General features: G+C 40.9%; 1 protein-coding gene across 1 annotated transcript in view; it reads left to right on the top strand.

The window, feature by feature from the left end:
* The first annotated feature begins 118 nt into the window (after window positions 1-118).
* Window positions 119-13,202, top strand: part of rnls (renalase, FAD-dependent amine oxidase) — a 67,747-nt gene continuing 54,663 nt past the window's right edge. The window contains exons 1-4 of the mRNA XM_084164958.1: window positions 119-338; window positions 4,167-4,272; window positions 6,143-6,288; window positions 7,703-7,861. Of these exons, the coding sequence (XP_084021084.1) occupies window positions 224-338; window positions 4,167-4,272; window positions 6,143-6,288; window positions 7,703-7,861 (526 nt within the window). The 5' untranslated portion in view covers window positions 119-223. The remainder of the gene's footprint in view (window positions 339-4,166; window positions 4,273-6,142; window positions 6,289-7,702; window positions 7,862-13,202) is intronic.

The raw sequence follows: 13,202 nt of genomic DNA on the forward strand, positions 1-13,202 counted from the left end.
TATCAGTGCAATTTTGTTAAAAACTAAGTAGTTTATTTTATTTTGTTCAATAAACTGTTTGTCTATGCATACAACCAATGGAACATTTTGGTCGGCCAACAGCCATTCATGTTTACAATCATATGATAGAGGTGAAATCTGTAGCGTTACCAAATACGCTCAAAGAAGCTTGGTGAGGTGAAACGTTATTTGTCAACGGAAGTTGTTTATAGTTCAGGCGATAATGTCTCGAGTTCTTATAGTTGGTGCAGGTTTGACAGGCAGTTTATGCGCTTGTCTTCTGCGAAGAGAAATGCCAAACAAAGTTGTTGTTGTCTGGGATAAATCGCGAGGAGCAGGTAAGTTTGTGTCAGTTGCCGACAAAGTTCTTACATTGTATCTAAATAAATCAAAATGTATACGAAGCAGAAGCGTAGCCTACTTGCTACACAAGGCAATAATGAGTGTCACATAATGTTGCAATGCACAGAATGTACAGTGCATTGGCCAAATGCAGTTGTCATACAAAATTATATAATTACAATGTCGGCTGCGTGCTTATTATTCCATAGAGAACAGTAAAAATGAGAGGGTCAAATTCAGTGGCGTAGCGCAGTTAAGCGCCCCCCGTCCCCCACTTTGAGGTATAGGGCCCTGTAATGCCCGAGGAAATTACATATCAACAGATAGACTGGAAAACGTAACAAATGATAATAGTTTACTGACGAGATTGAATGAGTGTTGTTGACAACATTCATGTCAATTCAAACAAGTTATTATGTATACATTTTTTGCCATGGGGCAGAGAGAAAAATGTCCAGTTTTAATAGCTAATCGCGCATACTATACTGAACAAAAATATAAATGCAACAATTTCAAATATTTTACTGAGTTACAGTTCATATAAGGAAACCAGTCAACTGAAATAAATAAATTAGGCCCTAATCTATGGATTTCACATGACTGGGAATACAGATGTGCATCTGTTGGTCACAGATACCATAAAAAAGGTAGGGGCGTGAATTATAACCACCATTTGCCTCATGCAGTACAACACATCTCCTTCGCATAGAGTTGATCAGGCTGTTGATTGTGGCCTGTTGTCCCACTCCTCTTCAATGGCTGTGCGAAATTGCTGGATATTGGCGGGAACTGGAACACGCTGTTGTACACGTCGATCAAGAGCATCCCAAACAATGCTCAGTGGGTAACATGTCTGGTGAGTATGCAGGCCATGGAAAAACTGGGACATTTTCAGCATCCAGGAATTGTGTACAGATCCTTGCGACATGGGGCTGTGCATTATCATGCTGAAACATTAGGTGATGTCGGCAGATTAATGGCACACAATGGGCCTCAGGATCTCGTCATGATATCTCCGAGTGGCGCAGTGGTCTAAGGCACTGCATCGCAGTGCTAGCTGTGCCACTAGAGATCCTGGTTCGAATCCAGGCTCTGTCATAGCCGGCCGCGACCGGGAGACCAATGGGGTGGCGCGCAATTGGCCCAGCGTCGTCCAGGGTAGGGGAGGGAATGGCCGGCAGGGATGTAGCTCAGTTGATAGAGCATGGCGTTTGCAACGCCAGGGTTGTGGGTTTGATTCCCACAGGGGGTATGAAAAATAAATAAATTATGCATTAACTGTAAGTCGCTCTGGATAAGAGCGTCTGCTAAATGACTCAAATGTAATGTAAATGTAATGCATTCAAATTGCCATTGATAAAATGTAATTGTTTTCGTTGTCCGTAGCTTATGCCTGCCCATACCATAACCCCACCGCGACCATGGGGCACTGTTCACAATGTTGACATCAGCAAACCGCTCCCCCACACGAAGCCATACATGTGGTTGTGAGGCCGGTTGGACATACTGACCATTTCTCTAAAACTATGTTTGGCTTATGGTATGGAAATGAACTAAGCTTTTTGTGCGTATGAAACATTTCTGGGCTCTTTTATATCAGCTCATGAAACATGGGACCAACACTTTACATGTTGCGTTTATGTTTTTGTTCAGTGTATTTAACACATTTTTCCATGAGGCTGAGAGACAATGTTGCTATTTTAGAGCTCAGGGATTCTTGAAAGACGGGACAATCAACTTTTATCATACAAATATTTGTCTTCATATTAACAAAATGTTAAATATATATCAGCTGTCACACCATGTAAAGGAACAACCTCCTAATTTAGATTGATGTAAACTCCGTCAGACACCATAAAAGGCATTTCATTTTTTACTATTATTGTCCAAGTGTTTAAAGGCCTTGATTGTTTAATTCTAATATTAGATTATTCAAATATGTAATACAAATTTCCAAACTTATTTTTTGTTTTGTAACACTATTAAATGCTCCAGGGCTAATTTCCTTAGCATTTTGGCATGTTTTTCTAGATTTAGAACATAAAACAGCATTTATAAAGCAAACATTAGCCCTTAGGGCTAGCACAACACAATACTTCAATTGTTTAAGCATATGTTGTAGTGGTGTAAAGTACTTAAGTAAAAATAATGTAAAGTATTTTACTTAAGTCGTTTTTTGGGGTATCTGTACTTTACCTGACTATTTAACTCTTACTTCACTACATTCCTAAAGAAAATAATGTACTTTTTACTCCATACATTTTTCCTTACACCCAAAAGTACTCATTTTTAAATGCTTAGCAGCAGGAAAATGGTCCAATTCACACACTTATCAAGAGAATATCCCTGGTCATCCCTACTGCCTCTGATCTGGCGGACTCACTAAACACAAATGCTTTGTTTGTAAATTATGTCTGAGTGTTGGAGTGTGCCCCTGGCTATCCGTAAATTAACAAAAACAAGTAAATTGTGCCTTCTGGTTTGCTTAATATGAGCAATTTTATATGATTTATAGTTTTACTTTTGATACTTAAGTATATTTAAAACCAATACTTTTACTCAAGTAATATTTTACTGGGTGACTTTCACTTTTACTTGATTCATTTTCTATTAAAGTATCTTTACTTTTACTCAAGAATGACAATTGGGTACTTTTTCCACCACTGATATGTTGCAGAACAGTGTTAAAAATATTTATTCAGAATATTGACAAAAAAACGAGTTTAAGGGTTAGCCATCAGTGACGGAGTTGACAAGCCACTGACGGAGTTGACAATATATTTTTGCCTCTAAAAATAACATTTCAATACCAACATTTGTAAAGTATGGAAAATCATTCATTTGAAAATCCTGAATAAAAACAACCGTTCTATCAGATCTTTCAGCACTCTGACGGCGTTGACGTTAGACAACTGGTCAAATTGTGACACGTGGGATTTTTTCAAAATGTCCATCTCTCCTGCTCCTATCAGTGGCATCTCAGTACTTCAAATCAAAATCAAATCAAATGTTATTTGTCACGTGCCGAATACAACTGGTGTAGACTTTACCGTAAAATACTTATGAGCCCCCCCCAACAATACAGAGTTCAAAAAATATATAAAATAGTAACACAAGGAATAAAATAAAATACACAAGAATGGAGCTATATACAGGGAGTACCAGTACCAGATCAATGTGCAAAGGTATGAGGTATTTGAGGTAGATATGTACGTGAAGGCAGGGTAAAGTGACTAGGCGTCAGGATAGATAATAATAAGAGTAAAATAAATAACAGAGTAGCAGCAGCAAATGATGAGTGTAAAAGTGTGTGTGTTTGTGTGTGTATGGATGTGTGTTTGTGTTGTTGGTATGCATGCGTGTGTGTGGTGTGTATGTAGTAAATGTGTGTGGGTTTTGTGTGGGATTGTCAATGTAGTGTTTGTGAGTGTGTGTATATGGTTTGTATATATGGTCTAGTGAGTGTGCATAGGGTCAGTGCAGATAGTTTGGGTACCATTAATTGACTATTTAGCAATCTGGCTATCTATTTAGCAGTCTGATGGCTTGGGGGTAGAAGCTGTCTCGGAGCCTGTTGGTTTTTAGAAAGATATGTCACAAAATAATATTTGACCCTAATGTATAGGCTATATAACCCTAACCGGCAGGTAGCGCAGCGATTAGAGGCTAGCCAGCAACCGGAGGGTGGACGTTGTGCACAATTGACCAATAAAGTGATTGATCTATGTGTTTGCTGCTGTTGATCTGTAATTTGGGTAAATATCATTTCAATGTTTATACATGTTTATGTTTTCTTCGTGCCTTTTCTCATCTTTGTGTTGCAGGAGGTAGGATGTCCACCAGCAGAAGTCCGTCTGATGCCTCCTGTATAGTTGATCTTGGTGCACAGTACATTACTGCCACGCCCTACTACGCCCAAATGCATCACAAGTACAGTATTACACAATCAATGCATATCATGTCCCAAACCTCTCAAATCTGTTGTTCTAGGGTCTACCTATTACCTACAGCACCATAACCATTATGGCAATATGTTACTAGCATATATATACAGTGGGGAGAACAAGTATTTGATACACTGCCGATTTTGCAGGTTTTCCTACTTACAAAGCATGTAGAGGTCTGTAATTTTCATCATAGGTACACTTCAACTGTGAGAGACGGAATCTAAAACAAACATCCAGAAAATCACATTGTATGATTTTAAAGTAATTAATTTGCATTTTATTGCATGACATAAGTATTTGATCACCTACCAACCAGTAAGAATTCCGGCTCTCACAGACCTGTTAGTTTTTCTTTAAGAAGCCCTCCTGTTCTCCACTCATTACCTGTATTAACTGCACCTGTTTGAACTATTTACCTGTATAAAAGACACCTGTCCACACACTCAATCAAACAGACTCCAACCTCTCCACAATGGCCAAGACCAGAGAGCTGTGTAAGGACATCAGGGATAAAATTGTAGACCTGCACAAGGCTGGGATGGGCTACAGGACAATAGGCAAGCAGCTTGGTGAGAAGGCAACAACTGTTGGTGCAATTATTCGAAAATGGAAGAAGTTCAAGATGACGGTCAATCACCCTCGGTCTGGGGCTCCATGCAAGATCTCACCTCGTGGGGCATCAATGATCATGAGGAAGGTGAGGGATCAGCCCAGAACTACACGGCAGGACCTGGTCAATGACCTGAAGAGAGCTGGGACCACAGTCTCAAAGAAAACCATTAGTAACACACTACGCCGTCATGGATTAAAATCCTGCAGCGCACGCAAGGTCCCCCCTGCTCAAGCCAGCGCATGTCCAGGCCCGTCTGAAGTTTACCAATGACCATCTGGATGATCCAGAGGAGGAATGGGAGAAGGTCATGTGGTCTGATGAGACAAATATAGAGCTTTTTGGTCTAAACTTCACTCGCCGTGTTTGGAGGAAGAAGAAGGATAAGTACAACCCCAAGAACACCATCCCAACCGTGAAGAATGGAGATGGAAACATCATTCTTTGGGGATGCTTTTCTGCAAAGGGGACAGGACGACTGCACCGTATTGAGGGGAGGATGGAGGGGGCCATGTATCGCGAGATCTTGGCCAACAACCTCCTTCCCTCAGTAAGAGCATTGAAGATGGGTCGTGGCTGAGTCTTCCAGCATGACAACGACCCGAAACACACATCTCAAGGTCCTGGAGTGGCCTAGCCAGTCTCCAGACCTGAACCCAATAGAAAATCTTTGGAGGGAGCTGAAAGTCCGTATTGCCCAGCGACAGCCCCGAAACCTGAAGGATCTGGAGAAGGTCTGTATGGAGGAGTGGGCCAAAATCCCTGCTGCAGTGTGTGCAAACCTGGTCAAGACCTACAGGAAACGTATGATCTCTGTAATTGCAAACAAAGGTTTCTGTACCAAATATTAAGTTCTGCTTTTCTGATGTATCAAATACTTATGTCATGCAATAAAATGCAAATTAATTACTTAAAAATCATACAATGTGATTTTCTGGATTTTTGTTTTAGATTCCGTCTCTCACAGCTGCCAAATCGGCAGTGTATCAAATACTTGTTCTCCCCACTGTGTGTGTGTATATATATATATATATATATATATATATATATATATATATATATATATATATATATATATATATTTTACAACATTTTACCAATGATACTTGTTAGGGGAGCAACAAATGTGTCCATCCATTGGTTTCTGTTTGTTCTGTTAACTTTGAGCAAGTTATTCTTTGTGTTCCAAGATTGTTCTCATCATCATCATCATCATCATCATCTTCATCCCATTGTGTTTCAGCTTCTATGAAGAGCTGCTGGCCCATGGTGTTCTGAAGCCCCTGGTTTCCTCTGTGGAAGGGGAGGTGATGAAGGAGGGAGGCCAAAAAAACTATGTCAGTCCAACAGGAGTGTCCTCCATCGTCAAACATTTCCTCAAGCAGTCAGGTAGCCCTTTCTCCTACCCTTTTATCTTATATTGAAAGAGCACACGTTATGTCAGTCTCAAATATCTTTGACAAGGACCTTGTTGGATCATTTATTTTGTTTGCATCGTTTTCTGTTGAGTATTTCAAATGTTTTCCTTTTGTTCTTAATTAAACAAATATTTTTTTCATTAATAAATATAATTATTTGTATTAATAATATAATTTTTATTTTGTTTTGGCTCATGTCCTGAGTTTCATGTCCTTCCGTTCATCCAGCTTTCATTTGTTTGTCCAAGTTCCTAGAGAGCGAGGAGAGAATAAGGCCAGATTTCATAGGGTGATTTTATATTTTGTCTAAACCATACTGAGTCCAGATAATGAAGGCCTAGCCCAACTAGACATCCAGGAGGGACAGTGCAGGATGTTGCTTTGACTTCAAAACTAAGGCTGTAAAGATGAAACCATTAATCAAACAGATTGATCAACTAATGCTTTAGTTGACAAGTTCTGAAAAAATATGAATCAGTTAATCCACATATAGCCTTTAACTTGGTCAATAATGATTAGGTCATTAACCCTGTTTCACCCCTACATAAGTGTCTATTTCAGTTAATCAAGATGAATGTCATACAAGATCAAAAAAGTGATAACAAATAATGTGATTGAAATTCAAAAATAGCAGAATGTCATATGAGGTCAAAGCCATGGAATGTCATACGAGGTTGAAGGTAGCAAGTCGTTAGCAGGCCAAACAAAGGAGGGCTATCTACAGTATTAACCACTCCAGGCCTTTTAGAATGCGTTGTGAATGGAGGCCTGATATACTACCTCTCCACATCTGATTAATCAGTAGAGTTATCAACTAATAGGAAATAATCTACAAAACCTAATGGAACAATATTAGCAGATCAAATCACAACCCTCAGGCAACAACTGATATTTTATCTCCAGTCTCAACTAAAAGGTTGAGGGTTCTATTTTCTGGACCTCTATGATGCTCCTAACCTTGTTCTTGATCTTTAAAGAGACAAATTGTTTCTTTATACTGTAGTCTTATTCTGGAATGTACAACTCGGCGTCCCCAGGGAGAGGAGTTGTGCATCTTTGCTCTAATTCACTATCTCTTCCTGCGTTATTTCTCCTCATTATCCGTAATTTGGGAACGGAATGAAGTGAGGTAGCATGCCGTTCTAGAACTCTCTTGGCACCACCATGTGCGCCAGAGAGTGTATGTAACCATATCCAAGATGTATGTATTATTAACCACAAAGTTGTAATCGTTTCCCCAGTGGTGCACAATCAAACGGCTTCTCTATATTTGACATCCTCTCTGGATTTCTTCCTTACCGACTCTCTTGCTTTCCTTATCTTCCTCCATCTGTCCCTGTCTTTCACTGCAACATTGCCAACTCTGCGTCTCCGCACCCAAGCAGGGGCAGAGGTGTTCTTTGACCACCACGTCACCCACATCTACCAGAAGGGCGCCAGCTGGGAGGTGTGTCGGAAGGGCGGGGCCCCGGAGCAGTTTGACGCTGTGGTCCTCACTATGCCAGTACCGCAGATCCTACAGCTGCAAGGAGACGTGGGCTCCTGTGAGTACTGATCTACCTACCTACCATCACCGAAACACACACATACTGTATGCATGGTTTGTCATTATACTTATACCAGAGCTACACAGCTTCAGTCTTTGAGGGCCAATGTATGAGAGGTGTTGGGTTTGCGCCAGACATAGCGTTTTCCTTGATGGCCAAAAAGCTAAATTTTAGTCTCATCTGACCAGAGTACCTTCTTCCATATGTTTGGGGAGTCTCCCACATGCCTTTTGGCGAACACCAAACGTGTTTGCTAATTTTTTTCTTTAAGCAATGGCTTTTTTCTGGCCACTCTTCCGTAAAACCCAGCTCTGTGGAGTGTATGTCACGCCCTGGCTCTGGGGACGCTTGTATGTTGAGCCAGGGTGTGAGTGTTCTTTGTGTTGTTCTAGTTTTGTGTTTCTAGGGTGTAGTTATTGTGTTTCTATGTTGGCCAGAGTGGTTCTCAATCAGAGGCAACGAGTGTCAGCTGTTGCTGGTTGTCTCTGATTGGGAACCATATTTAAACAGTCTGTTTTTCCACAGTGTTTGTGGGATCTTGTTCCTGTGTAGGTTTGTGTTTTGCACTAAGGACGTCACGTATTGATTTGTTATTTTGTTCGTGTGATTACTCTAAATATAAGTATGTTCACTTTCCACGCTGCGCCTTGGTCCTCTGTATCCGACGATCGTGACAGTGTACAGCTTAAAGTTGTCCTATGGACAGATACTCCAATCTCCGCTGTGGAGCTTTGCATCTCCTTCAGGGTTATCTTTGGTCTCTTTGTTGCCTCTCTGATTAATGCCCTCCTTGCCTGGTCTGTGAGTTTTGGTGGGCGGCCCTCTCTTGGCAGGTTTGTTGTGGTGCCATATTCTTTCAATTTTTTAATAATGGATTTAATGGTGCTCCGTGGAATGTTATTTTTTTTATAACCCTGATCTGTACTTCTCCACAACTTTGTCCCTGACCTGTTTGGAGAGCTCCTTGGTCTTCATGGTGCCGCTTGCTTGGTGGTGCCCCTTGCTTAGTGGTGTTGCAGACTGGGGCCTTTCAGAGCAGGTGTATATATACTGAGATCATGTGACAGATCATGTGACACTTAGATTGCACACAGGTGGACTTTATTTAACTAATTATGTGACTTCTGAAGGTAATTGGTTGCACCAGATCTTATTTAGGGGCTTCATAGCAAAGGGGGTGAATACATATGCACGCACCACTTTTCCGTTATTCATTTTTAAAATTTCACTTCACCAATTTGGACTATTTTGTGTATGTCCATTACATGAAATCCAAATAAAGATCCATTTAAATTACAGGTTGTAATGCAACAAAATAGGAAAAACGCCAAGGGGGATGAATACTTTTGCAAGGCACTGTATATGATCAGGACTATTTTCTAAGTAAAATGATGTATTTTATTGGCTCTGTGGCTGTGGACACCAAGGTTAAGGAAACTGTAATTTGGGTGAACTATACCTTTAACAGTTTCCTGTCCGTAAATCACTATGGGTGGGATTGTCAGGGGAGGGGGCAGGATGTTTGAGTCACAGAGCTGGTAGGGTTTCAGACCTGTCAATCAATCACTGTGGGTGGGACTTTGAGGGAACGCGGTAGATTGTTAATCTTGTCAGAAATACTTGTCTAGATAGTCTACTCTTTCAATTTAGTTTATTGTGACAAAAACCTAAGAAGAAAAGTTATGTTCTGTCAAGTAAACATGGATTACCTGTTGAGAAACAATATAGAATAGCAGAATTAAAAAAAGAAAAAAAGGCAAAAAACTGCAGGGGGAGGATCCCCAGATCCCCCGCCAGATCCCCCACTTTTATACAAGGTCAGGTACCCACGAATAGACCTACAGGTATGATTGAAGAATGAAGCAGGTGTTAAACATGTGCTTTGCTATACAGAAAGCAGCAGTTGACTGCTCCATTGTCGACACTTTAATCAAATCAGTAGGCCTATATAAATATATTTTAAAATACTATCATTAGCTTTTATAACCTTCAATATTTTTTATTTGATCATATTTTGGACCAGATTGAGGCTCTCTCCATTTCCTATTGTTCCTGTTAAACATCTATATCAAATGTTTTCATAATCTATCTGCAGATAATCGCAGAAAAGCAGTAGTAGCCTACCAGTATGCAAATTAGGGAGCCAAATGAACCCATCACTAGGCTACACTGACGATTCACTTTAGCGGTCACTGGTAAGTCTCGACATGGGCTTCGAATCCTAGGAAAATACAAACAAGATTTTTTGCATAGTCAATTTACACACAGCTCTGTCACACACACTTACCCCACCAGACATGCCACCAGGGGTCTTTTCATAGTCCCTAAATCCAGAACAAATTCAAGAAAGCGTACAGTATTATATAGAGCCATTATTGCATGGAACTCCGTTCCATCTCATATTGCTCAAATGAACAGCAAACCTGGTTGAAAAAAACTGATAAAGCAACACCTCACGGCACAACGCCTCTCCCCTATTTGACCTAGATAGTTTGTGTGTATGTATTGATATGTAGGCTACATGTGCCTTTTTTAAATTGATGTAGTTCTGTCCTCTACATGTTCTTGTCTATTAATGTTCTGTATTATGTCATGTTTCATGTTTTGCAACAGCTAATGGGGATCCTAATAAAATACCAATAAAATACCATTGTCCCGATGTGATATACAGTATACAAAACATTAAGAACACCTGCTCTTTCCATGACATAGACTATTCAGGTTAAAGCTATGATCCCTTATTGATGTCACTTGTTAAATCCACTTCAATCAGTGTAAATGAAGGGGAGGAGACCGGTTAAATACATATTTTTAAGCCTTGAGACATGGATTGGGTATGTGTGCCATTCAGAGGGTGAATGGGCAAGACAAAAGATTTATGTGCCTTTTGAACGGGGTATGGTAGTAGGTTTCAGCCGCACCGGTTTGTGTCAAGAACTGCACCGCAGCTGGGTTTTTCACGCTCAACAGTTTCCCATGTGTATCAAGAATGGGCCACCACCCAAAGGACATCCAGCCAACTTGACACAACTGTGGGAAGCATTGGAGTCAACATGGGCCAGCATCCCAATGGAACGCTTTCGACACCTTGTAGAGTAGCCGGCTGACAATGTCTGTTATCGGCTGTTCAGCCGACGGCTGTCGCTTAGGGAAAACACTGCGCATTGAAGCTGTTCTGGAGGCTCGTGTTGGCCCAACACCCTATTAAGAAACTTTATTTTGGTGTTTCCTTTATTTGGGCAGTTACCAGTATGTAACAAGCTGCTTCTACTTAATTTGTTTTCATGAATAAGTGCCCCATTGTTCCTCTGACTTGGAAAAATTGGGTGCTCCTCACTCCAATGCATATGTATGAAGGCATCACTCTGGCCTCTCCTTATAGACAGACGGGCAGCTGACTGGCTGGTCGGTGGGTGGGTGATTTATAATAATATTAATAATAAATAATAATAATTTGTTGGGTGCTCATATTTGTCCTATTTCACACATGTAAAAGTGTGTATTGTTCGCATGTGTGAATTGGAAATGTGATTTTTGCATATCCCACCTCCCCCTGAGACACCCTCGGAGAGTGGGGTCACGGCCCCACCAGTAGACAGACAGACACAGAGCCTGTCCTTAGCTGCCAACCGCTGACCGGGTCCCTCCAGTTGCATGTTAAATTGGTCTCCAGGTGACTCTCTGGCTGCGAGGGGCTTGCATCCACCAACAAATTGGTATTCTCTGAGTAAGATTTCTAAACCCTAACGCGGCGTAGTGTAGAGTCCTACAGTACAAATATGGAAATGAGAGAGGAAGGCATAGTCCTCCAGGGTGCGTAGAGTTTCTTGGAAACGCTGAATAATGCAGAGTGCGAGCAGAAGTCGCTGCTTTAAAAAATGGCTGCATTCCAAATCAGCCACTGGACGGAACAAGGGAACGAGACGAGTGAAACGGGTGGAGGAATCGGTGCCTATTGCTATTAGGGTGAAGAGATGGTCTGGGATGCTGAATTCTGAATGACTAGTGTGGCATCGCACACAAAAGGTTGAGGATGGTCGAAGTATGGTATTAGAGGAGGAGTTGGTAAACCATTGTTATCTTCTGGAACTGTGCTGCACTGTGAGTGACAGCTGAGAGGTACACCTGAAAGGAACCATAGTCTGGCTGAAGTAGTGGTGTCACCTAAGTTACTATACACCGTACAACTGTGACCGGTGCATACAGGAAATATCAGTCCATGTCAAGATTCACTGAAATCTCAGGAGCAGTGGGGAATAGGTTATTTCAATTAAGACAGAGCCTCTGAAAGTATTGCATACTGAATTACCTGTCCCTATAATATTCACAGAATATTCACAGAGTTGTCTGGAGAAAATGTTTTAATCTTTCTCTCAGTTGGGGATGTGCATGATGAGCTGCTAGAGTTCACTTAATAGACAAATTCCAAGGCATGTAAGTCAGCCCAGTTCGACTGCTTCCATGCAAAGCCATAGAAATGGCTTCAAAGCCCCCTTGACTTAGAAATGGATTTGTGGATTCATTTGAGAAATGTGCTCTGTGCCTTTTGGAGAAACTCTATCCATACAAATGGTCCTGCTTTACAGAGACAGACTGGAGTCATTTGGGAATATTCTTCAGAGGCCCGTCTCCTTTGTTGTTTAATTTATACACAGAACTTCTGGCACTTGGATATTTTGTTCTCATTATAGTATTTTGGTCAAATTAAATCTGGCCCAACCGAACCATCCGTCTCCAAATAGAGTGTGTTGAGCTCATCATGGATTGATAGTAAGTACGTATTCACGGGGTGTGTTTTAAGTAACAACAAACGTTCCTAGAATGTGTAGGACAACGGGTTCATTCTAGATCCAACACTCAACCTCTAATGGAAAGGAAAACGTGTTTGGTACTGTATGAATATACTTAGGCCCTGCCGTAGACTAGCGTCCTGTCCAGGGGGTGTACTTCTATGTCCTTCAGGCTCGTACAAGCCAAAGCTTGTGCAAGGCTACTTACTTTTTTATTATGAATATACAGTATATTGATTTATCATTTCTGCAAGACCACCACACATTGGTTTGTCTTTATATATTAGATACAGATTATATAATATACAGTAGATTAGATACTTCCTAAATGTGGGTGGTAGGACTAACTTTATTGTCAGATTAATTCATTATGCAGCATACTGTGTAAAAAGGTCCTGAAACATTTGAAGATGTCATTGATAGTGATGCAGTGTGAGGAACTGGACAGATGGGGGCAGTAACAGGTGAGAGCTGGGGCCAGTCCCTGCCTCATGAGGATGCAATGTGGAAGTAATTTAAACAGAATCAAGCTCCAAAATAACCCTTGC

Source organism: Coregonus lavaretus, assembly GCF_964263955.1.
Source record: "Coregonus lavaretus genome assembly, chromosome: 1".
NCBI classification, from domain to species: Eukaryota; Metazoa; Chordata; class Actinopteri; order Salmoniformes; family Salmonidae; genus Coregonus; species Coregonus lavaretus.